Source organism: Armigeres subalbatus, chromosome 2, assembly GCF_024139115.2.
Source record: "Armigeres subalbatus isolate Guangzhou_Male chromosome 2, GZ_Asu_2, whole genome shotgun sequence".
NCBI classification, from domain to species: Eukaryota; Metazoa; Arthropoda; class Insecta; order Diptera; family Culicidae; genus Armigeres; species Armigeres subalbatus.
In genome coordinates this window covers 175,759,944-175,786,619 of record NC_085140.1, presented here as the reverse complement: position 1 = coordinate 175,786,619, position 26,676 = coordinate 175,759,944, and the positions used below count along the sequence as shown (strand labels likewise).

The window sequence follows — 26,676 nt, the reverse complement described above, 5'->3', positions numbered from 1 at the left end:
CAATATAGAAATTAACACGTTATTGCTTGCATGGGTGCCATTAAATTAATTTTCCGGTACTAAAATAACCAAAGCCATTCCATGGACTCACCGTTTATTTTATTTTTTAATATTCATTTCTCGTTTATTGGATTTCAAACAGCAATACCTATTTGGCCATGCAGAGGCCCCAGTAGCCTCCCATCGGCATGTTTGCTACTGGGCAGACTCGGTTTTGACTGGGCTACAAAAATGCATATTGCAGGTTCTTTGTACGAATCGCACCCAACGTGGACTCACCTTTTATATGACAGTACATATCTAGATTATCGATTCGTAAAATCACTCACCTGAAACGGGAAGCAAAAGAAAAATATTAGTTTTATTCAGACTATTTTTTTTGTGCGATTGATTAAAAATCTGTAATAATAATATGTTTATATTTTTTTTAAGAAAAGATGTTAAATGTTGATACACATTGTTAAGTTTGTTATTTTAGGGTGTTTTTATGAGATATTGCGAAAAAAAGATTCGGCTGCCGGTGGGACTTGAACCCACACTATTCCATTAAGTACACGGACGTATTACCAATTATACAACAGCTGCCCTTGCTAGAAGTTGTTCCATAACTAGCTAATAACTATGGGATATTAGTCAATTTCCCGTATCTATCGAATCTGCTTGGGAACATTTCATATATTCATAATAAATCATCAATTTTAACTCCACTTCAAAAAAACGAAGTGGAAGGTATTTTCAGATAGTTAAAACAATAAAAATGGCATGTGTCATAAGCTTCCCTGCTCCTGGATTTCATCTCATAGCTCCTAGATACATCCCATGAAAAACCAAGCAATGAATTTGATTTGTTTCCATTTTTGCTATTTTTCAGCATGTTAGCAAAAAGAAGCGACAAAATTGGGGCTGTATTTCTTTGTTCCGCGTTGAGATCAATATACGTTCAGAACGATGGGAAATGTAACAGATTCTCTATATAATGTTGTTCTTAAAAATATCAGAAAAATGTAAAAGGTGTAGATATACACTGGGTTGCTTTTTACGCGGTTTGTTTTTGCTTGTTTCTAATCTTTGGGTTAATTGAAAATATTATGTTAATGACCCATATTCTTGTTTACGTTCGAATGCTAATTCGATCTTAAGTTGATGCGCATTCTCGTTCACGCCACCAAAATCAAATGGAGAAACGGTTCGAACGAATCACATTCGTTCGAAAGTATCGTTCGTTCATAAGCAATAGACTGCCCCCCCCCCCAGCTTAGTATGGAGAAAAATGTTTTCGAATTCCATGAGGCATCGATTCGATCAATAAATCCAAAAGTACACAACCCAGCTCCTAATAAATCAGCCGAAAACTATACAAAATTTCATTTAATCATCGTTGTTCTGTTGTTCTGTAACATACCAGCTGCCCCTTTTTGCAATTCTGAGTAATCAGAACCCTAGCAGCACAGTCTAACTTGCAACTCGAATGTGACTAAATCAGGTAACATATAAGTTGCAGTAATCTATTTGGAACAAGTGTGCTACTCGGGAACCAATTTCCAGATCGAATGAGTGGAGGAGATGTATTTTCCTGTATTTTCCTATATATTTTTGCTTAAATCTTCATACAAACTTTGAATCAAATGCACCAGCTTATGCAACAAGCGATTGAGCTGAAATTTTGAGAGATTGATTATCTCACCCAAAGACACAACCCCGTGAAATTCGACAACTTTTTGTTTCCTGGGCCAGTCTAAAAAATCAGGTGGTTTTTAAAAAAATGTGGAAATTTAGGTTGGCCGAGAAATTGATAAAATCTATCTGCCTAAAAAGCGACCCCAGTGTTTGTATTTATTGTAATTGCATGCGGACGGTTTTATTTTTTGGACACATTTCAACGGTTTTCAGAGATTTTAGTAAAAACAAATTAAGTCAATCATCACCAGGGATCGTAATTCGCACTCATTTTCACGAGCAGATATTATCTATAATACTCCCGCACGCTGATTTTCACCCAGAAATCGGTTTGCTGGAAAAGGAAAAATGTCTGATGAGAGATAACTTTTTCTCCCGCACTACCAGTGCACTATGGGGATTTCTCATAAAAATGGGCGGCCAAAAATATGTTTTCAATGAAAACTGTTTCTTTGCAACATATATTATGTGGAGGAATATTTAAAAACCTTTTTTAACTTTTTAAGGCAGCGGATCTCAACCTGGGGTACATGTACCCCTAGGGGCACCCTCACTTACCCCAGGGCACATAACATATAGGCATCTTTGCCGTGAACCCGGGTAGACGAGAATAGCTCATTAACAGTAAAACGTGATATTGATAACAAAACATGATATGAACTTGTTTGAAATAAGAGTAAAAATAACAAGCAAAAATAACACAAATTTGCACCGAAATATCATAAATATATCAGGTTTTGCTAACAACAAGAACTAATCAATATCTTGAGCTATTAGTTTGTTCTTGTTAATAGCAAAACCTGATATTTTTATGATATTTCGGTGCAAATTTTTGTTATTTTCGCTTGTTATTTTAACTCTTATTTCAAACAAGTTCATATTATGTTTTGTTATCAATATCACAGCTTCTACCCGGGAAATGTGGTCCTTCCCTGATTTTGAAACGCTAGCGAACCTAGCGGTGGAAGTCAAGCTTTACTCAAGAACGAGCATAAGGCAGAGCAGCAGCGCATGCTTTTCTGTTTCTTTCTATCGCCTTAGATACGCGGGAGGGCCATTCGTCGATTGTTGATAAACAAAGAGTTCACTTTGAATTTTGCTGCTTGTTCAATGATGTCTATCTGTTTTGTGCCCAGGGGGTACTTCGGAAGAAAATGCGTAATGGCCGATGTATTACAATTCCAATCAAAAGATATTGGTAAAGATTTAATAATTGTATAATTTTTTATTCCAAGACTTTGTATTGTACATAATATGGAAATCAGTAAAACAAAACATATTGGATCATATCAGTGAGTAACAACAACTGTGGTGTGACTTATGCACAACGCGTCGTATTTGGAACTCCTTTGTGACACAAAAAGCGCAAGAGGTGGAGCCTATTTGCAACATCGTGCGGCTACAATGAAAATAAAAACACAAAAACCAACCGGGAATCGAACCATGGACCTTGAGATTTGCAACCTTCTACTAGAACCATCACACCAACAATTCTATTTGGAGATTCTGCTACAAGTGCACTACATAAACAACAAAGTCATTTGTAACTTCATTGTACCTTATACGGAACATGCAGGGGACTGTCAAAAATAAAATACTGCTCAGCTGAGCTCAAAGTGTTTTGCAACATATCAGAAACATTGTCGTAACAGTAATTAACCGAAGTGTTATTAATTCTGCAACTTATCTGTTTTGTTTCTGATATGAAACACATCGAATTTTAAACCACCCAGGAAGTCAGATGGGTAGAATATTGCGACGCCACTTAAACGGAAATGAAACATTGTATTTTTCTGAAACTGGGAAGTGGCTTTAATGTGACTCGATGTATTGCCAGTGTCTTCAATGCAATTTATTAGGAACAAACACATATTTAAAAGATGATGCGCGTGCTGCTTGGGCGACGGTTTCCCCTCCTGGAAAAATATTTTTTCAACTTTGCAATATTTTCTGCAAAAGGCAGTTTTTTTCAAATAATATTACGAAATTCATCCAAATGAAGCATCCCACGGATGTATTGAAGTCACCACTTTATGTTGATGTTGTTTTAAAACAAGAGTGCTTCCCCGATTCAGCTGGGGAATGCATTTTCTCCTCAGTGGGCGGATTTTTTCCTGGGGGGTGGTACAAGCACGTGGCTGTTTTCTTGTCAATGACTGGATTACGGTAATTTGGGCCTTAAACAAATTTGATCCGACTAATCCAGCGTCTATTCACCAAGGAGGTGCGGCTCCAACAGCGTCTATTCTGGCATCCAGCGCCTGAGTATGAAACGCTATTCCCCGGAAGCTATACCTAAGATGGAAGCCCCATCCCGGTGGATAGGGAACCTTGGGCCAACAACATACTGTTCCCAAAACATCAATTTGTTCGAGAATCCGATAATGAAAGAATACGGACTGATTTTACGGCGACGACTAATAAATTGTAGCGCGAAACAACGGACACGAATAGGAACATGGAACGTTTTAATCCTAGCCCAGCAGGGTAAATTGGTACAACTTGCCAATAAAGCACGCCGCATGAACCTTGAGATCCTGGGACTGAGTGAACTCCGTTGGCCAAACTTTGGAGAACACAGAACGCCGTCGGGACGAGTTCTGCTATACTCTGGATTACGAGGTGAACACGCTCCCCGGCATCGCGGAGTTGACTTCCTACTAAGTGCTCAGGCACACTCTGTGCTTATGAAGTGGGAACCTATAAGTGAAAGGATAATCGTTGCCAGATTTAGAACACGGGTCCGAAGCCTTACTATAATCCAATGTTATGCGCCAACCGATGCTGCCGATCTGCAAAACAAAGAGAACTTCTACAGTCAACTCAATGCCGTCGTAAATAGAATTCCGAAGGGTGATATTAAGATCTGTTTGGGAGCCTTCAATGTGAAGGTCGGATCCGACAACTAGAACCATGACCGCATTATGGGACGCAATGGTATCGAAGAAATGAGCGAAAACGGATAGCTGTTCGCAGATTTTTTGTGCTAATAGCGACATGGTGATCGGGGGATCGCTCTTCATTCATCAACCGGTTTACAAGGTCACGTGGGTCTCCCGTGACGGCTTTACAGAAAATCAAATTGACCACATCTGCATCACCCCGAAAATGGAAACGGAGCCTTCTTGATGTACGGAATAAACGTAGTGCCGATATCGCGTCTGATCATCACCTCCTCATCGGCAAAATACGCCTGCGCATTGCGCGGATTCGTCAGCAGGAGGAAAGAGCTGGACGACGATTCAACAAACGCCGACTGGCAGATGCCACAGTGAAACGGTCCTTCGTTGAAGAACTGGAGACGCGTGCTGCAGATATTCCGGAAGGTGGCAGCGTGGAAGACCAATGGACCGCCATCAATAATGCCTTCATCGCCACCAGCGAGAACAATCTGGGCGAACTGCGCACCCTGAGAAAACAATGGATCACCGATGAGACCTGAAGGAAGATAAAAATTTGAAGCTTTCAACATTCTTCACTGGTTGCCCGGCTACTGTAAAACTGGAAGGAGTCACCGTGTTTACATCCAACGATTTGGTTTTGTTGACGTTGATGACTAAACCTGCCGAAGAGGAGCGCTCGGCAAGGTCGTTGAGCTTACTCTGCATATCAGAGCACCGTTGTGCGAGGAGTGCAACGTCATCAGCCAATTCGAAGTCGTTTAGGTGCTCCATGGTTATAGGCTGCCATAACAGCCCGCGGTTTGGTTCACGGTCAATCGCATCTACCAGAATCTCGTCGATTACGATGAGGAACAGTAACGGTGATAGAATATATCCTTGCCTCACACCAGCTACGACCCGGATAGGGTCGAACAAGACCCCATTGTGCAGCACTCTACACTAGAAGGCCTCGTACTGTGCCTCGATGAGGCCGATGATTTTCTCAGGAACCCCATTACGTCTCAGGGCGCCCCACATATTCTCGTGATTGAGACGGTCGAAAGCTTTTTCGTAGTCAATGAATACCAAGTAAAGGGATTCTTGGAATTCGTTGACCTTCTGCAGAATGATGCGGAGCGCGACAATATGGTCCACACAGGATCTTCCAGCACGGAATTCTGCCTGCTGCCGCCGGAGAGTCGCATCGATCTTCTCCTGAATCCGGGCTAGGATACATTTGCATAGAACTTTGAGAACGGTACACAGCAACATAATGCCTCGTCAGTTATCGCATACAGTCAGGTCACCCTTTTTGAGAACCTTCACTAAGATACCTTGCATCCAGTCGACCTGGAAAGTTGCGGTGTCCCAGATATCACGAAATAAACGATGCAGTAGTTAAACGGATGTCATGGGGTCAGATTTGAGCATCTCGGCTGATAAGCGATCGACCCCTGGGGCTTTATTTGATTTCATGCTTTGAATGGCTGTTTGAATCTCTAGCAGTGATGGAGCTTCGGTATTGACGCGTGTTATACGTCGGATCCTAGGCAGATCATGCCGAGTTGGTGATGGCTGGCACTTGAAAAAGTTGCTCGAAGTGCTCGAACCAGCGTTTCAGCTGGTCAGTTGAGTCGATCAATAACTGATCATTCGCGTCTTTCACAAGCATCGTTGCATTAATCTTCGCCCCGCTCAAGCGTCGTGAGATATCCTAGAGGAGGCGAATGTCCCCGGTTGCGGCGGCTCTCCCTCCTTCGTCGGCCAGAGAGTCTGCCCACGCTCGCTTGTCCTGTCGACATGAGCGTTTTACTTCCTTCTCAAGAGCCGTGTATCGTTGACGGGCTAAGGCTTTGACTCCTCTGGTTTTTTGTCGCTCTATCGCGGCTTTGGCTTCTTTTCGCATAGAACTTAGAACTTCGCTTCAAATTTCTTGGTAGCCAAATGGCGTCAGACGGCAGTACCAAGATCGACATAGGCGCACGGATTAAGAAAGCAAGGGCTGCCCTTGCGAGTTTAAGAAATATCTGGAAAAACAGGCAGATAAATGAACGCACCAAAATACGAATTTTCAACTCTAACGTGAAATCTGTGCTGTTATACGCTATCGAAACATGGTGTATATCAGTGGAGAACCCTCAACGGCTGCAGGTGTTCATCAACAGATGCCTGCGGTATATAATTCGGGCCTGGTGGCCTCACAACTGGATCTCAAACAACGAACTTCATCGTCGTTGTCACCAGAGGCCGATAGCAACAGAAATTCAGGATCGGAAGTGGGGCTGGGTCAGCCACAGTCACACTTTGGGGACATTAGGCAGGACCATTTTATGGCAAAAATAATATTAATTTAAGATTTTCTTCTACAACTTTTTGATATCAATCTACGCGTGCAAAACAAATCAATCTATCGAAAAGCTTAGGTTTGAAGCTTTGAAATAGCATATAAAACCTTATGTTTGGAAGACCGCATCGTGCTTTCGTGCTGTGCGGTTCTTTCTCTCTTTGCGGAAGGAAGTTTTTAATACTACCCGAAGCTATTTTAATTTCAACGGTGCTTCTTAGCGCTATTTGTACCCACTGATCCCGTTACGATCTTTGCAAGGACCCGTGCCTTCGTTTTACGTTGGACCCGGGGACACCGTTCTGGGAAAAACCTCTTAGAAGGTCACGTCTCCACGCTCAGCAATGAGCATTAATAAAACAAGAGGAAGGGGGAGTCTCTCTGAATTCTTCCTTCAAAGAAACAAGGTTTCAAGACCATCCTGCCAAAGCGCGGAAAAAATAGAAGGAAGCTGGAGAATTCAGATATTCCTTCTAACTCTAATATCGGAAATAATTCTTCTCCAATCGAACTGAGCAATCAGTTCGATTTGATTAATGATGAAATTGAGCAAATCGAATATACTTCTAGCCCAGGTGATTCGATTCATGCGAAAAAGCAAAGGATTCCGCCAATTGTGGTATCTGTTGCCGAGTTTTCTGGCTTCCGGAATGAGATTTTGAGTAACCTTCAGGGGATCAAGGTTTCATTTCAGATTGCTAGGAAGGGTGACTGCCGCGTTTTGCCGGGATCCTTTGACGATCGCAAACGTCTTCTTCAGTATTTAACTGAGAAGCGACATAAATTCTTCACATACGACGACAAAACTGAGCGACTGTTCAAAGTCGTCTTGAAAGGTCTCCCCAGTGATGATAAATCACTGGATGAGATTAAAATTGAAATTTCTCAATTACTTGGATTTTCACCAGTCCAAGTAATTAAGATGAAAAAGAAATCCCACTCTGGTACTTCCCAGAGGGGCATTTCTCAAGAATTTTATTTAGTTCATTTTAACAAAAGTACATGGAAACATTTCCGCAGGCCTGGGGGAAATTTCCAAAACCCCACCCAGTGCCGTAAGTGCCAAAAGTGGGGTCATGGAACCAAACATTGTCACATGGATGCTAAATGCATGATTTGTGGTGGAACCTCTCACGCCAAGGACGCATGTCCTGTGAGAGAAGATTCCAATAAATTTAAATGTGCAAATTGTGGGGGCAATCATAAATCAAATTTCTGGGAATGCCCTTCACGCAAAAAAGTTTTGAATTCCCGTGCAAAATTGATGACGGGATATTCCAATCGGATCCCAGATTCGACGGGTAGAAATTTTTCAAACGCTCAAATTTCGAAACCAGTTACCGGTCGAGCAATTCATACCCACCACAATTCACAAACAAATTTTGCCGCTCGTCAACGGGTAGCAAGCACTTCAGTAAATTCCAATTTTTCCAATGTAAGTATCTACGTATGCAAACATCGCTGCTGGTAGACAAAATTTCTCTTCTCAAAATGAGGTTTATACCCATGTCCCAACGGAAAATAACGGTCATGTTGCCGATTCAGGTAGCATGACTGCTTCCGATTTTGATTTTTTAACTGAACAATTGCATCACATGATTGATGCAATGTTCAAAGCAAATACCATACCAGAAGCTGTTCAGGTTGGTATAAAGTACACACAAAAAATTGTTATCGGACTCCGTTTTAATGGATCTAAATAATTGTGTGAAAGTTCTAAATTGGAATGCTCGCTCTCTAAAGGGTAAGGAAGATGAATTATTCAACTTCCTTTCAGTTCATAATGTGCATATTGCCATTATAACTGAAACGTATTTAAAACCAGGACTCTCCATTAAAAGAGATCCAAATTATTTTATCTACAGAAATGATCGTCTTGACAGCGCCTGTGGTGGGGTCGCCATTGTCATTAATAGACGTATCAAACATAAATTATTTTCTTCTTTTGAAACCAAAGTTTTTGAAACCTTGGGAGTTTCTGTTGAAACAAATTTTGGTCAATTTTCCTTCATTGCAGCCTATTTGCCTTTTCAATGACTCGCAACAAATCAAAATTCTTCGTAATTGGTGACTTCAATGCCAAACACCGTTCATGGAATAATGCTCAAAGTAATTCCAACGGCAAAATTTTATTTGAAGATTGTTCTGCGGGATATTATACTATTCAATATCCCAATGGCCCTACTTGTTTTTCTTCCAGTCGAAATCCTTCTACAATTGATTTAGTTTTAACGGATTCTAGTCAGCTTTGTGGCCAATTGGTAACTCATGCTGACTTTGACTCTGATCACCTTCCTGTGACGTTTGAAATCTCACAAGAAGCCATTTATAATCCAATCAGCTCTACTTTTAATTATCATAGAGCTGATTGGGATTTATTTAAAACGTATATCGATAGGAATTTTGATGTTGATATTCCTCTCGATACCAAAAGTGATATTGATAATGCTCTCGTATCTTTGACAAATTTAATTGTCGAAGCCAGAGGCATTGCAATTCCGAAATGTGAAATTAAATTCAACTCCATTATTATTGACGACGATCTTCAGCTTCTGATCCGTCTTAAAAATGTGAGGCGAAGGCAATACAAAGCGATCCCGCGCTGAAAGTTATTTGGCGAGATTTGCAAAATGAAATTAAAAAACGTTTCGCTATTCTGAGAAATACCAACTTTGAGAATAATGTCTCGAAGTTGGATCCCAGTTCGAAACCCTTTTGGAAATTAACGAAAATTCTTAAAAAACCTCAAAAGCCAATTCCAGCGCTTAAAGAGGGAAATAAAATTTTATTAACAAATGGCGAAAAGGCTCAAAAACTTGCTCAGAAGTTCGAGAGTGCCCATAATTTTAGTCTAGGTCTCACTAGTCCAATTGAGGATCAGGTTACACGAAGCTTCGAAGACATTCTCAACCAAGATAATGTTTTTGACCCTTCGTTGGGAACTAATTTGGATGAGGTGAGATCTATTACTAGAAAATTTAAAAATATGAAAGCCCCGGGTGATGATGGTATTTTCTACATACTTATCAAAAAACTTCCTGAGAGCTCTTTATCCTTTTGGTTAATTTATTTAACAAATGTTTTCAATTGGCATACTTCCCAGATAAATGGAAAAACGCCAAAGTTGTTCCAATTTTGAAGCCGGACAAAAATCCAGCTGAGGCTTCTAGTTATCGCCCAATCAGTTTGCTTTCTTCAATAAGCAAACTGTTTGAAAAGATTATTTTAAATAGAATGATGGTTCATATTAATGACAATTCTATTTTTGCTGATGAGCAATTTGGTTTTCGCCATGGGCATTCAACCACTCATCAGTTATTAAGAGTTACGAATTTAATTCGGCTCAACAAATCTGAAGGATATTCCACTGGAGTTGCTCTTCTTGATATAGAGAAAGCATTTGACAGTGTTTGGCATGAAGGTTTGATTGTAAAATTGATGAATTTTAATTTTCCTCTGTACATTATTAAACTGATCCAAAATTATTTATCAGATCGCTCACTGCAGGTAAACTATCAGAATTCTAAATCTGATAGATTACCTGTTAGAGCTGGTGTTCCTCAAGGCAGCATACTGGGGCCCATTTTGTATAACATTTTTACTTCTGACTTACCTGATTTACCACCAGGGTGTCAAAAATCTTTGTTTGCAGATGACACAGGTCTCTCAGCCAAAGGGCGAAGCCTTCGTGTCATTTGTAGTAGATTATATTTTCTCCACTTACTTGCAAAAATGGAAAATTTCATCGAATGCTTCCAAAACTCAGCTTATAATTTTCCCACATAAGCCGAGAGCTTCTTATTTGAAACCTTCTAGCAGACATATTGTCACTATGAATGGGGTTCCAATTAATTGGTCTAGCGAAGCTAAATATTTAGGACTTCTGCTAGATCAAAAATTATTTTTTTAAAATCACATTGAAGGCCTTCAAGCCAAATGTAACAAATATATTAAGTGTCTATATCCACTTATAAACAGAAAATCAAAACTTTGTCTTAAGAACAAACTTTTGATTTACAAACAAATTTTTAGACCTGCTATGTTGTATGCTGTGCCAATATGGACTAGTTGCTGCAATACCAGAAAGAAGGCACTCCAGAGGATTCAAAATAAAATTTTGAAAATGATTCTGAAGTTGCCTCCGTGGCATAGTACCAATGAACTTCATAGAATTTCTAATATTGAGACATTGCAACAAATGTCCAACAAAATAATTTCCAATTTCAGACAAAAATCGTTGCAATCTTCTATTGCAACGATCAGCTCCTTGTACCCTTAGTATAAATTAGGTTAAGTTTAGTTTAAGTAGAAAACATTGTAACTCCTACATGGTTCAATTCAACCAGAGGAAAAATTCTAACTGCCAGAGGCAATTGAAATGTAATAATAATAACTACAAAAAAAAAACCTTATGTTTGGAGAAAAATTGACTTCATGACATACAAATCAAAGTAAGGAACGATTTTTTTATCAGCTTTTTTCACTTCGCCAGCCCATATCTTTAACTGAATAAACATTGCGCTCCAATATTTCCCGATTCTCTTATCTAGGGTATATACTTTCAAATGATATATAAATTAGACAAATTGGAGATAGTAAATTTTTCGATTAATGGCCATCCTTTTCCCCATAGTGCAGTGGCGCGAAAAGTTGATTTGGTCGTTTTCTCACTAATGTCTACCTTTTCGTGCCATCGCCAATTGCAAAAAGAGTAGCCTTTATGGAACAAACAACCTAATCCTTTCATACAGTCGATGGGGTGGTATGGCTATAGTGACCATTTTAGTTGATGTTCTCGGTTCGAATCCCGTAGCGGTCAAAACATTTTTGTGTAATTGCTTAGCGAAAATTTTCGCCATGCGAGCAAAGGCGTAGAATTGCTGATCTGGAGGTTGCGCGTTCGATTTTCGGTCCGGCCTAGGATGGTTCCGGGTGGACAGCACTGTGTATCCATTGCAAGTAGACAAGACATTCATGCAACTGGCAGGCACGGGACTGCTTTCAATAACTGTGGAAATGCAAATTTTGAAAGTTGAAAAACTGCCCGCTTATTTTGAATATGTTTGCTCGGTATGATGAACCCATCTGCCCGGTTTAAAGCTAAGAAAAAGGATGATGTCTAATGCTATTCTGAGAAAATTAATTCGCCTAAAAATATTTTCCGGTAAAATATTATACATTCAATACATATTGCTTAAAAAGGGATTTTATGTATTTTTCCTTATTCTGGCCAAATTTGTCTGCATCAAAATAAGAGATCACAATAATTTTTATTCTTATTCTCAAATCATTCATCTTTGCATTATTTCAAGCTATCGTCTATTTCTGAAGAAGATATCACATCTACCATTGCCTTACTTCGTGAAAATGTCTTCTTTTAAATAATGGATCACAGCCCCCATTATCTTATTTCGGGCAGATACATGTTATTAAAAAAAGAATAATAGGTAACATTAATTATCTGGGGAAACACCCATTGGAGAAGGGTCACATTTACCATTGTATTATTCCTAGCAAATGCATTCTTTTGACGTAGGACTTACGTCTCTCTTTACTATACCAAGTGTCTTTTCAAAATATTCAAATCGACCGCGTTACGCTGTGTTGAAAGATTTTAAACGTTAATAGCGTTCGTCGCAGTGGACGAATTTCTGCGGTAAGCCCCTCAATCGACAGATTTCAAGTATGCCTTTCATGTCCATGCTTGATAAGACTCGAAAAACTTGTTTCAATAGGCATGAAATTGTTTTCAATGAAAAATATTGAGATCAAGGGAACCTATAAATATGGGTACCGCATAATTCTTGCATCATTCCATTACCATGTTCTGATTGGTGCAGACACCAGCGAATGAGCAGCCGCTGGGTCTGCCGAGAAGCCATAAAATAGCGCAACGCGATTTTTTTCCTCTCATTCTGACCGGGACAAGCGAAGCAACCGCATCATCGATTGAACAGCACTCACACCATTTCGCAGGGAATGAAGTCATCGAAGCCACCATCATCAGCCGAAACCTAGCCAGTACAGCAGCAGTCCACCCTACAGACCCGACTCAGCAGCAATGCTGAGCAGATACCGGCAGCAGCAGCAGAGTCGAGCCGAGACCGGCCGGCATCGGTGATGAGCCGAGACAGGCTGAAGAAAAGCCACATGATGCAGCATGTATGTCCAAAAAACAAACGGTTCTTCAGAGAGCCAATGATAGAAATCAATATCAAAGCATTCAATTCCCTTCGGAATAGAAATTGCAGTGTTGTAACGGAGATCCTGAAATATTTTTCGCGCCAAATCCGCGCCGACTAAAATCAAATCCACGCCATTTCCGCGCGACATGAAAATCCATTCTGCGCCAAATCCGCGCGACCCAAAACTAAATTCTAAGCAAATACACGTTAAATATCAATGTTAAATATTACGCTGAACATTACAACAATTTAGTGAACGTCTTTTTTCGAGTTCGTTTTTATAATATTACTGATTTTAAGTATATGTTTTAACTTCAACGTTACACATGTTTGTACAAAATTAAAAATAGGATTAGGGAAAAAGCAGTTGATATAACAACTCATCTAGATGGTCCTTCTTGGAATTTCTGTAGAAGTCGCTCAAAAATTGTCTGCGGGTGTTTCTCCGAGAACATGTGTGGAAATTTCTCCATTCTTGCAAAAGGTTCCCCGGAAATTTATGCGGAATTTCATTTTTTCATAATTTTTTGTGAATTCCTCAAAAATAACATGCAGGAAATTTTCGGAAACTGTATGTGGACACCTCTAATTAATTCCTACAGAAATCGCTTGGGAAATTCTAACAGAAATTGGTTGGTGACTTCCTGCTGAAAAACTTCCGAAAAATCTGTTGTTAAACTTTCAGGATTTTTCACAGAAATTCTTGTGATCATAGCTAAATAAACTTCGAAGGAAATCGCAACGTGAATTCTTGCGGGAATTTCTCGGGAATCTCTGACAGAACTCTTCCAGGAAAACATTTTCAAAAAATTTCAACAATTTTTTTTCAAAATCAACATCAAAAACAATTTCTGCGGAAGCACTTAAAAGACGGGTGTTCATGTCCTTCAACAGACATGTTTTGAATGCGCCATGCTTCAGAATGGTTAAAAATGACAACAAGTGGCGCCCCTCTCCTCATAACATTTGTTTAATCAATGCTCAAGAGTGTAACCATGGAATTCAAACAGGGTTTGTTAATATCCGAAAATTGATGTTAGTAAATAACTACAAACGTTAATTTTGTTCTCGAAAACATTTGCTAACGAGAATGAAGCCCATCTAGATAGACATAAAACTAATTTTCAAATAAACGTCCTTAGATATAGAATTTCATTTGTTTAAATACTCCTAAAACTAAATCCACACAAAGTCCTAAAATCGTTATGTAAATCCGCGTCGAATCCGCGAAAACCGCAAAATCCGCGAAAATCGCGAAATCCGCTTAGTCGTAACGGTCGTAACAACCCTGAAATTGTACTTGGGTGCCAAATCCAATATTCTAGAGATAAAATTTTATGCGTGATTTTCATAAATAGCGTTAAAACTAACAGTGGATAATTTTTCTGACTTAACCGCGAAGTGGACGAAGGACTTCACTTGACCATGCCTTTAAAGATTCATAAGATGTCCAAATCTTCCACATAATCTTATTTGGATAAAAAACCACCGATAACAGCTCAAACATTAATAAAATATCAATCGATTTTTCATCAAATGTTGGATTTTTTGGCATTGATAAAAAATATGTAGAAAAACATTGTTTGATACTGACCGCACACAAAGCGAACGTGACTGAATGATCGTCCCATGTTATGAATTCTAAATCTTATCACCCGAAATCCCATGTCCGGGTGTTTCTTTCCTTCTACTACTAACAATGTTGTCTCAGAAAAGAACACGTATACTTCCCACCTGAACTGCAATTCTAAGCTCGCTTGCCCAAGCCATTGGCCTGTATCAAGCGAAAAGTCCCGTTAGGAAATAGACGCCAGCAGCGAGCAACAAGCGTAAAAAAGAAGAAGCCCTTCTCGAACGCGTTGATGATGATGAAGCTTTGGCTGACAAAGAAGCGGGATACAAGACATTAGCTGATTGGCCCACCAATTGGGAAGCAGAGAAGATTCAAAATTAAGTAGTATAAAAGAAAAGTGCATTCGCTCGCAGAGCATTCAGTCTTTTTATACCATCACTAGAAATTCGCGGTTATTTGAAAAGATCGTTTTCTTACTTTTTGCACTAAGCCGAAGCAAACAGCCTTTTCAAGGCTCTAAGAGTTAAAATAATGTTCTCCTTCAGTCGCTATCGCACGGATTAGAAGGCCCTTCAGTGGAAGGGCTGAGATACAGTCTACATCCCTTGCTGAGCCAACTTGTGGTTTATTTCAGGCAGTCCTTCATGGCCCGTTTACATATGAGCTAGTTCTAGCGGACAATGCACTATCCGACAATACTAGCGCGATATTAGCATAATGTAAACACTATTAGCAGATGACAATTTACAATTTACAAATCAATCATCTCTCCTCACCTGGACTTTTGCGCCTCCATTTTATTTCTGGCCAATGAAACACAAATATCGAGGTTACAGCGTTTGCAAAATAAAGTTATGCGCTTGATTTTGAGATGTAATAGATTCACTTCCTCCTCCTTTTTGTTGGACGCTTTACAATGGTTATCAGTGAAGCAAAGAATTGTTTATTTAACTATGGTGTTCATTTTCAAAATAATAAATGGATTGCTGCCCCGATATTTGTGTAATCGAATTGAAAGAGGAAGTGACATTCATAGATATAATACTAGAAACGCGGATGAAATAAGAACACCTTATTTTTGTATGGAGCTTCACAAAATTCATTGTTTTATAAAGGAATAAACGTATTCAATTCGATGCCTATACACAATAAGCGTGCAAGGACACTATCACAGTTCAAGAGACTTTGTATTTCACATATAAAAGCTGTTTTTTAAACAGTCATATATTTAAGTTTTTGGTATTGTGTATCTTGACGAAGTTTGTGATAACGGATATCTTTTCTTGAAACATGTAAATTATTTTTTATTTCATTAGGGCGCTTATAGACTATTTTTGTTCGCCTCGATGATGATGATGGTATTTTATTTATTGACTTGTATTTTTACATTCTTTTGTGTAGTCTACAAATGTTTGAGAATCGCGCGCGAATACAGGTATAAATGACTTTTTACGATTTTATGATCAATACTTGAAACATTTGGAACTGTTTGAAGGATACTATGAAAAGTAGTGAGCTCTCAGACAGAACGCGATTTTATCGAGACTTTTGGTATCTACGGAGAGGTAACACAAGTTTTGAATTTTTTCGAGTAAATTAAATTGATTGGTACTAGCGAGAATAGTTTGAGTACGCGGTTCTTGACGAAACTTTTGGCATCATGCGAGAGGTATCACAAGTTTTGTAACTTAATCGGGCTCGCTGTACCACTGATGATGCTTGCAAAACTCTGTGGTGGAATTCAACTGTTTCTTTTTACTAACTTATGTTTTTTGCTGTATAGCGATGTTATATTTTAATGTTATTTATATCTGTGGAAATAATCGGATCGTTTATTGTTTGCCAAATCTGATTAAAATTGATCATTATTAATTATCTTAAAGATAAAATCGTCTAGCTCAAACCTTTGTAGGGGTATGTATGTGGCGGGACCATCATCATCATCATCAATTCCTGTTTACATTATGCTAATTTCGCGCTAGTATTGTCGGATAGTGCATTGTCCGCTAGAACTAGCTCATATGTAAACGGGCCATCAGTGGGAAGGCTACCACTGTCGAGGCTAATATTTCGTGACCGGACAGATACTTCCTGAATTTTTTTTCATGATTTTTGTTTGAGGTAGATTTGATTACAGAAATCAGAGGTTTGATGAGAAGATTTTGCCAAGGAATGGTATGCAACGCCGATTATTTATCCAAAATAGTTGATGTGAGAAAATTGGACATATTATGTATCTTAAAGGCATGGTCAAGTCAAGTCCTACGTCCACTTAGCGGTTATGTCACAGACATTACCCACTGTTCGTTTTTAAAGAAGGAATCACATTCACCATTGCCTCATTCCGGCAAACGCTTCTATTTTTGTTTAAAAGGATTCATTGCCATTGCCTTATATTTCTTAAGTAGGTATACGTATACAGAACAGGAGTTTGATTTCGAAGAGAGAAAAAATATTTACCAAAACGCTAAACATAGCCCTTCCTGAGCGGACGAAAATAGCTCAATAATAACAAATCGTGATATGATAGCAAAACGAGAAATGGACAAGATTGATATAACCCTCTACAACCCAAATTTTTGTTTTCGCTCAAAATCACTAATTTGCTTTCTAAATTCGATCTAAACACTTTTTGGGTAATACAGGCATACCTCGATAGTACGTACACCTCCGTAATTTTAGTGTACGTACTATCGAAGCGTACGTACTATCGAAGCAAAAAAATACCGGACAAAAAAATTTTTTTTTTTGCCTTTCTATTTATTTGGGAGTGGTGTAATGTTTATAAAACCGCTCGGAAGCCAAAATTTCGATAGAAGGCTCTGTATTCTAAGCAAATTTTTATTTGATATAGTACACAACGGACCAGCATAACTAAGATTTTTCTTGAAATGGTGCCTACATGTAGCATTGCGCAAAATTATCGTCCTTGCAAATGTGAGGGCTTCGGAACATACATAAATTACGTGATATTCGTAACGTTATAAAAATATGTTACACATCATGCATAATTATGCATGTAACTACAAAGAGTGACGATTGGAGGTGGATCACAACATTTTTACGTGACGTATTTTATGGATTCCACCTATAGATTTTATGTAAATGAAAAGCTTTAAGCTTGTCCCTAACTGTCACTGTCGTTATGATTCTATTGGCTCCATTGACGCTTCCTCACCAAAGCGACAAACTGTTAGCTATAGCAACAAACGCATCGCATTGATTAGGAGGAATCTTCATTATGATTCGTAATTTTATACATAAATACATTACACTAAGATGAGTATAAAGATAACAAATAAACTGATTTCTAATTTCTAATTTATTTTAATTTTCTCGTACATACAGGGTGTCTGCAAATTATCCGTACAGATTTTGATAGTTTGCTTCTACAAAGCAAAAACAGACAAAAATGGACTGAAAGGCTGTAACAGATGTATATTCTGAGAACACTGAGCGTCACATCAGCTTGATGTGACGGCGAACACATCAGCTTGATGAATTGAGGTGGTGTCTGACGATAAAGTATTTAAATCTAAATTATTGGATGTTTATCTACTGAACTAGTTGAACTAGCGTGGATCTCTGGCCAAAAAGTGCTACGTGGGATAATTTTTGGCAATATAGCCACTTTTCAACACATTCTAGGCCAAACATAAAGATACTTTTTTCTGAAAATGTGGGTTTGTTCTTCAGGACACTAAGGAATTACTCCAAGAACACCCTCTGAACTTCTACTAGAGTTTTTCCGTATTTTAGTTTGAAATTATTTTAAAACTTTATTTGAAATTTATTTTGACATTCAAAAATATTTTCCTCTGAAAATTCCTTAGGAAATTCGTTCAAAAAACTTCCTATTTTCATATTTATCCTAGATTTGTTTCAGATATTCTTCTAGGATTTTTTTTCGAGAATATCTCCAGGAAATCCATAGGTAAATCCATCAAGATTTTTCGAAACTTAAACTCAAACCAAGAAATCCATCGCGATTTTTTTCAAAAATTACTTTAGGAAATTCTTCAGGAAATCCTTTCGGATACTCCTATTCTTCCTGAAAAAGGAACTTCCCAGAGCAGTTCTTGAAGGAATTTTCTGCAGAATAATTTGAGAAAATTCTGTGGGAATTCCGATACGAAATCCCGGATAATTCTTGAACTTTAAAAGAGATTTCTGAAGAAGTAATTTCCGGGGAAATTATTAACGGATTTTTTGGGAGAATACATGGAGGAATTTCTGGAATAAAAAGTGTGAGAATTCTCAAAGAATTTTCGGGGTTGTTGTTTTAAGATATTGCTGCGAATTCATGGAAAAAAATCTCGGAAAATACTCGGATGATTTTAAGCGAAGTACCGTAGAAATTTTGAGAATGGCTGCAGGATCTTCCGGGAGAATCCCTTAAATAATTTTCAGAGGAATTTCAAGGGGAATTTTTGTAGGTAATTCCGAAAGAGTTTTGACCAGTGGTGAAAATCTGTGAACCTTGTTCACAAAACAAGAATTAGGCCATGCAAAATACTCGGGAAAACTTGTTTTGCCTTTTCTTGCCTACCTATTACTCGCAGAGAAAACAGAAAAGCGAACCCCGAAAAATGTTCGTAGAGCTTCGCGAGTCATTTGGGTTAATTTGCCAAATGTCATAAACCAACCTCGGAACATGATTCTCACGGATGTTCTAGCAAGAACACATTTGTTTTTGTGTTTATGTTAAGTAAAATTTATCCATTTTATTCGAAGTAACCACAAATACTCGTGATCGTGATTTTTTCCTCGCGAAAAAATACTGTCCTGCTTTTTGTCTTTGCTCTGTCCGTACTCGCGAACAAAGCAAGCGCTTGAAAAAATGCAGGCAGTAGGTTCACGCGAATTACACTCTTTTCTTACTCGTGAAGCGAGTATTTCCAGCACTGGTTTTGACGAAATTTAATTTTTGTACCCAGATGAATTTGCAGACGAATTTTGCAAGGAATTTCCAAGAGAATTCCCGAAGAAAAAAAAAACAATTTTTCGGGAGAGTTCTTGGAGGAATGTCTGGGGCGTGAGTATCAAGGACTTCCACGTGAGTTTCTGAAGAAATTCAATGAGAATTTCCGGAAAGACCTCGAAGTAATTAATGGAGAGATCTTGATGGAATTTCTGGAGTAACTCCAGAGAGGATGCCCGGAGGAGTTTGTATGGGAATTTCTGAATGATTTTCTGGTGGAAGTTCTGGGAAAGGGGATGTGGAAATTTCTCAGATAATTCCTAAGTGAATTGCTGAAGAAATTACCGAGAAAATAATGGAACTTATAGGGTATATTTGGAAGGATTAACGGAAACAATATTTGGCTATAATTTAAAATGGATGTTCGGAGGAATTTCGTAAAAATTCGCGGAGAAATTCCTAGAGGAACTTCCGGAGGAACTTCCAGAGGAATTCCTGGAGGAACTTTCAGAGAAATATCGGAGGAATTCCTGCAGGAACATCTAGATAAATTCCGGAAAACTTATAATACACGAAATTGATTCACGCTGACTCACGCCGCCGCCAATCACCACCACGCTGAAAATGATCTATCACGCCTCACCGTCGATAAAATTTCAATCGGCGCACAGGTCTAGATAGAATATCAAGTTAAATCATGTATGGAATTTTGGACCGAACTACCAAGGTATCCCAGGAAGAACCCTTGGGAGAACTACTGTTCCAGGATAAACTTCTTCGGAAACCCAGTAAGACGTCTTTCGACCAAAAATTTTCCCCATTTTAGTAACGCTGCTAACTTGTTTCTCAAGAAAAAAACAATGTTACCGACAAGTGGATAGAATGGAACTAAACTTAATGTAAACTTAATTAAACAGTAAAGTATCTTGCCGAAAATTCAATTTTATGAATCACCATTCCCATGATGGAATTAATTTACTCCTCGGGGAAATATTTTCTGGTCTATCAGGTGAACTAATGCATGGGGAAGGGTTCTAGAACTAGAACTAATTTCCTTGATAGATAAAATAATTCACAAACATAATAACTGTTTAATTAAGTGGATAGCTAATCTGCTTTATAAGAAAATCATACCCATAAAATTTCAATTATTGCTGATAACAGTCTTATGCCGATGACATACTCACGCGAGTGCATGTGCGAATGCGTTCAAGACAAAAGAATTCTTCTTGCTGATATTCAGCTTTATGAGGGCTTGGACGCGCTCCGCATCGCTCAGCTGTTTCAGATGTTCCTTCAATTGTTTAAAATGATAGTATGGTATGTGTTATGTAAGACTGGGAAACATTTATGACACGCTGCTTTTTCAAAGTTTTGCTACTTAAATCGTTATAAGCTCACGATGGTGTTTAAATCAGTTGTCAAATTATTACGTAACATATGAAGGACACCCGCATGTGCCATGATCAATGCATATTATTTTTTTACTAAAATCGTACAGAAAATTGAACGAAAAAAAATTTTTTTTTTGTTTACGTACTATCGAGGTAAAATGTACGTACAATCGAGGGTACGTACTATCGAGGGTACGCACTATCGAGGGTACGTACTATCGAGGTATGCCTGTACAGCTTTTTAGATTTTTCAACATATTTAGAGTTTAAAAATTGATAGAGGCGAGCCAGCCTAGGACTGAAAACCTCTCAAATAAAAACAAAAAAAAGTTTGAAAATTCTCATTCAATGCTGACTTATTGCAATCTTTCAATTTTCAGAGTTATTTTTTTATTTTCTTTGTAAGAAGTAAGTAATTGTTTTAGAGTGTATCATTCGCCTCTGTAGCCCAAGGTTAGTTGTGAAAAAATACTAAACCACAAATATGTCACTCTTCAAAGGTATACGAGCGAAACACGGAGGAACAAAAAATTATTCGATGTTCAATATTTGACGAAACAAATAAATAAATAAATAAAATATATTAGAAAAATCACATCACAAAGGTCGAAAAAACTCTTTAGGGCAATAGATCACATTTTTTCGATCATTTTGCATTGATTAAAATGCATTGCCACCATTTTAGAAAAAAATTGGTTTGAAATGTTTTGCTTTTCTCGTACAACAAAGTTGTACCAGAAGGGTATAATTTCACTCCAAAAGTCAAATTTTGATAGGAGGCTCGGAGATCCATAGTGTTATATACCAATCGAAAAACTGAACGTCTGTCTGACTGTCCATGATTTTTTTGTTAAACGCGTTTCATATAGAAGGACTTGACCGATTCGAGTGCAACTTGTTGTTGGACACTTGTTTTAGTTTTTCAATAAATCAAGCAGTTTGGTTTATATTTAATTTTTTTTAATTTTTTAACTTATTTTATTTGCTAATTTATCTAATACATGCATTCATTTCTTAGACTAGGTGTTCCGTGTTTTCTTAACACTATCATCCTTTAGTTTACATCTTTAGTTATTACATCTTTAGTTATTATTAATACATTTCAATTGCCTCTGGCAGTTAGGATTTTTCCTCTGGTTGAATTAAACCATATAGGAATTACAATGTTTTCAACTTAAACTAAACTTAACTTTGATGCACATAGTTAAGTTTGCCATTTTAGGGTGTTTTTATGAGATATTGCGAAAAAAATATTCTGCTGCCGGTAGGACTTGAACCCACACTATTCCATTAAGTACTCGGACGTATTACCAATTATACAACAGCTGCCCTTGCGAGAAGTTGTTCCATAACCAGCTAATAACGATGGGATATCAGTCAATTCCCCGTGTCTATCGAATCTGCTTAGGCAACATTTCACACTTTGTCGGTTGCGTTTGAATCACAGAAGCAAACCCGCCTCAATACGACAAACAGAGGCAAAAAAAATCTGACTTTCTCACAAGTCATCAATCGAGAGAAATTAAACTTAACCTCATTTATACTAAGGGTGTTATACAATATGGGCCCCAATATGCTGCCTTGGGAAACACCAGCTTTTACAGGTAATCTATCAGATTTAGAATTGTGATAGTTTACCTGCAGTGAGCGATCTGATAAATAATTTTGAATCAGTTTAATACACTGTACAATGTACACTGTACAATTTAATGTACAGAGGAAAATAAAAATTCATCAGTTTTACAATCAAAGCATCATGACAAACACTGTCTATATCAAAAAGAGCAACTCCAGTCGAATATCCTTCAGATTTGTTGAGCCGAATTAAATTCGTAACTCTTAATAACTATTGAGTGGTTGAATGCTAATGGCGAAAACCAAATTGCTCATCGGCAAAAATAGAATCGTCATTAATATGAACCATCATTCTATTTAAAATAATCTTTTCAAACAGTTTGCTTATTGAAGCCTCAGCTGGATTTTTGTCCGGCTTCAAAATTGAAACATCTTTGGCGTTTTTCCATTTATCGGGAAGTGTGCCAATTGAAAACATTTGTTAAATAAATTAACCAAAAAGGATAAAGAGCTCTCAGGAAGTTTTTTGATAAGTATGTAGAAAATACCATCACCCTCGGCTTTCATATCTTTAAATTTTCTAGTAATAGATCTCACTTCATCCAAATTGATTCCCAACGAAGGGTCAAAAACATTCTCTTGATTGAGAATGTCTTCGAAGCTCCGTGTATCCTGATCCTCAATTGGACTTGTGAGACCTAAACCAAAATTATGGGCACTCTCGAACTGCTGAGCAAGGTTTTGAGCCTTTTCGCCATTTGTTAATAAATTTTTTTTTTCCTTCTTTAAGTGCTGGAATTGGCTTTTGAGGTTTTTTTTTAAAGAATTTTCGTTAATTTCCAAAAGGGTTGCAAATCTCGCCAAATAGCTTTCAACACGGGATCACGAGTTCTTTGGTATTGCCTTCGCCTCGCATTTTTAAGACGGATCAGTAGCTGAAGATCGTCGTCAATAATAATGGAGTTGAATTTATTTTCATGTTTAGGAATTGCAATGCCTCTGGCTTCAACAATTAAATTTTTCAAAGATACGAGAGTATTATCAATATCACTTTTGGTATCGAGAGGAATATCAACATCAAAATTCCTATCGATATACGTTTTAAATAAATCCCAATCAGCTCTATGATAATTAAAAGTAGAGCTGATTGGATTATAAATGGCCTCTTGTGAGATTTCAAACGTTACAGGAAGGTGATCAGAGTCAAAGTCAGCATGAGTTACCAATTAGCCACAAAACTGACTAGAATCCGTTAAAACTAAATCAATTGTAGAAGGATTTCGACTGGAAGAAAAACAAGTTGGTCCATTGGGATATTGAATAATATAATATCCCGCAGAACAATCTTCAAATAAAATGTTACCGTTAGGATTGCCTTGAACATTATTCTATGAACGGTGTTTAGCATTGAAGCCACCAATTATGAAAAATTTGGATTTGTTGCTAGATAGAATTTTAAGATCAGCTCTCAACAAATTCCTTTACTGCCCATTGCACTGGAAAGTCAAGTAAGCAGCAATAAAAGAGAATTGTCCAAAATTTGTTTCAACAGAAACTTCCAAGAATTTCCGTCATCTGCAGGGAAAAGTTAAGTTAGTTATTCTTCAGATACTGCTATTGGTAGCGTAATCCTTAACTTAAACAACTTATAGCCCTAGCTCGAAAAATGGATTTAGCTAGGGCTCGGTTTGGCAGATCTTACTCCGTAAGACACTACATAAAAGTGATCTATCCAACGTTACAGGAAAAGGCCTACATATAACTACAAAATAAATGAGTCTATCGACCCCTTCAAACTTTTCACAAAATCGTAAATTGTTTGTAGGGTAGAAATTAGAGATGGTCGGGTTTCGAACCCGAACCCGACGGGTACGGGTCGGGTTCGGGTTTGGAAAATTAGAACAATGTCGGGTTCGGGTCGGGTACGGGTTTGTGAGATGATAAAATGTCGGGTCTGGTACGAGCTTGAGAAATAAAGTATTGAATATTTTTTTATTCGTTTCTGGTAAATATAAGGCTTGTTCGTTGTTTGGGCCTATGCCCTTTTGTTTGTAAATAGAAATATAAAATATCCAGTTTGAGTTTTCCGCCAAAAAATTAGTTCGGGTCGGATACGGGTCGGGTTCGGGTTTGAAAAAAAAAATTATTCCGGGTTCGGGTCGGGTCCTGGTTTGAAAGAAATTTCTAAATCGGGTTCGGGTTTATAAAATGTGTAACCCGACCATCTCTAGTAGAAATGGTCATGCAATGGCCACGGAACAGGTTCCAAAAATTCAGTATTTCCAGTGAAAAGACCTACATAGAACATCTGTATAAATCAGTCTTCCGACACCTTGAACTTCTGAAAATTTCCCGAGTAATCCAAAAAATGCCAAAGTGTTCTTTTAGAGAAATACTGGCAATTTTATTGCCACGGAACAAGATTCGGAGTCCCTGGAAAGCTCATTCCGATAGCCTAACGTGGCCTTTTGTACCGGATATTCCGGGTTCCCGAAACCTATCATGAAACTATGGCGTTTTCAAAATTACTCATGAGATTCTGAGAAGTTTGAAGTGTCGGAAGACCGCTTAATTTCGTGGTTCTATGATGGCCTTTTGTACTGCTTGTTACAGGCTTCTGGAATCTATTCCGTGGTCATCACATGGCCAGTTTTACTCTACCAAAGAACTAAGACGTTTTCTGGACTTATGATATTCTGAGAAGTTTGAGGTGTCGGAAGCCAAATTTGTTATGTAGTTTTATGTTGGTCTTTTGTACCAGAAATTCCGGGTTTCCGGAACCTGTTACATAGCCACCGCATGGCCAGTTTAACCTTACTGAAAAACTACGGGGTTTTCTAAGTTACTTATGAGATTCTAAGAAGTTTGAGGTGTCGGAAGCCGAATTTGTTTTGTTGTTTTATGTTGTCTTTTTGTACCGGAAATTCCGGGTTTCCGGAACCTGTTCCGTGGCCATCAAATGGCCAGTTTTACCCTCCCAAGAAACTATGACGTTTTCTAAGTTACCTATGAGATTCTGAGAAGTTTGAGGTGTCGGAAGACCGATATATACGGTGATTCTATGCTTGTCTTTTATACCGGATATTCCGGGTTTGCGGAACCCATTCGAAGGTAATCCGGAGGTCAATTTATGTCTATTTAACCATTGTTGTCAACCATTCACATTGACCTTTATTTACTTATACTAAAACACCTGTTACGACGTTAAAAATTTCAAAATACTAAACATTTCTCAAAAAATGACTTATGCCTCACTTCAAAACTCCCCCCCTCCCCCCTCTAAAAGAGGAAGGGTCATCCATGAAGCAAGCAGACTTTTTTCGCAAGCTGACAGGATTTCGTTTAGAAAGCTCCAAATGCGGGGAACACTGGTTCTGATGATGCATTTCAACTTGTTCTACACAGCTGTGCAGTAACCAATCCGAAAGGAGCGAAAACAAAATTTTCAGAATCTCTGTCGACATGCCTCCCACAACAAAACTATCGAATCATTTCTCAATCACTCTCACTATGTGCTGCTTTTCATCAGATTTAGGTATGATAAACTCATTGCAAATTGTTATGGATGTCATCAGCATCAAAAGCACGATTATCATCTTCATACGTGTTATGCTGAGCTATTCACTCCACACACTACCCATGAGTACGCTTATTACTACGTACCTTGCCGCACGTTTCAAGTTGCATGTTATACAAGAGCGTCTTCGGCAAACGGCATGTAAGCGGAGTAAGTAACTATAATCAAGTTTTCGATGTCGAGGTCAACTCCCAGTTCGCCAATACCTCGTGGTGAGGTATCATCCATCTACGAGCTGGATGACGCTTATTAGTGTATACGAAAAAGTGTCAACGAACCAATTTGCCATCCAAACACTGGACGGATACCTTGCTCCGGACTAAACGTGAGCAGCTTTAACCCTTGCTTCTCTTAGATGCCGTTTGTTAGTCAGAGTATTTTTGCTCAATTTCAGTGCCTCTAACGTGGAACGGGATCTTATTAATACATGAATTATCATATTTGGTGGCTGTGGCATCACACAAACAATAGTTTGTGCATTACACGGGAGAGAATCAAGCTCATTTGATGAACGCGGACATGCAAGGGTTAATGTCTCAATGGTATTA

At 38.2% G+C, this 26,676-nt stretch overlaps 1 protein-coding gene across 4 annotated transcripts in view; it reads right to left on the bottom strand.

Moving 5' to 3' along the window:
• LOC134211254 (uncharacterized) overlaps positions 1–26,676 on the bottom strand; it is a 406,246-nt gene that overhangs the window by 123,139 nt on the left and 256,431 nt on the right. The window contains exon 4 of one of the 4 annotated variants that reach the window (XM_062687965.1): positions 119–329. The exons of the other annotated variants lie outside the window; for them this stretch is intronic. Within the exon in view, the coding sequence (XP_062543949.1) occupies positions 306–329 (24 nt within the window). The 3' untranslated portion in view covers positions 119–305. Of the gene's footprint in view, positions 1–118; positions 330–26,676 lie in introns of those variants that run through there. 4 annotated transcript variants of the gene reach the window in all.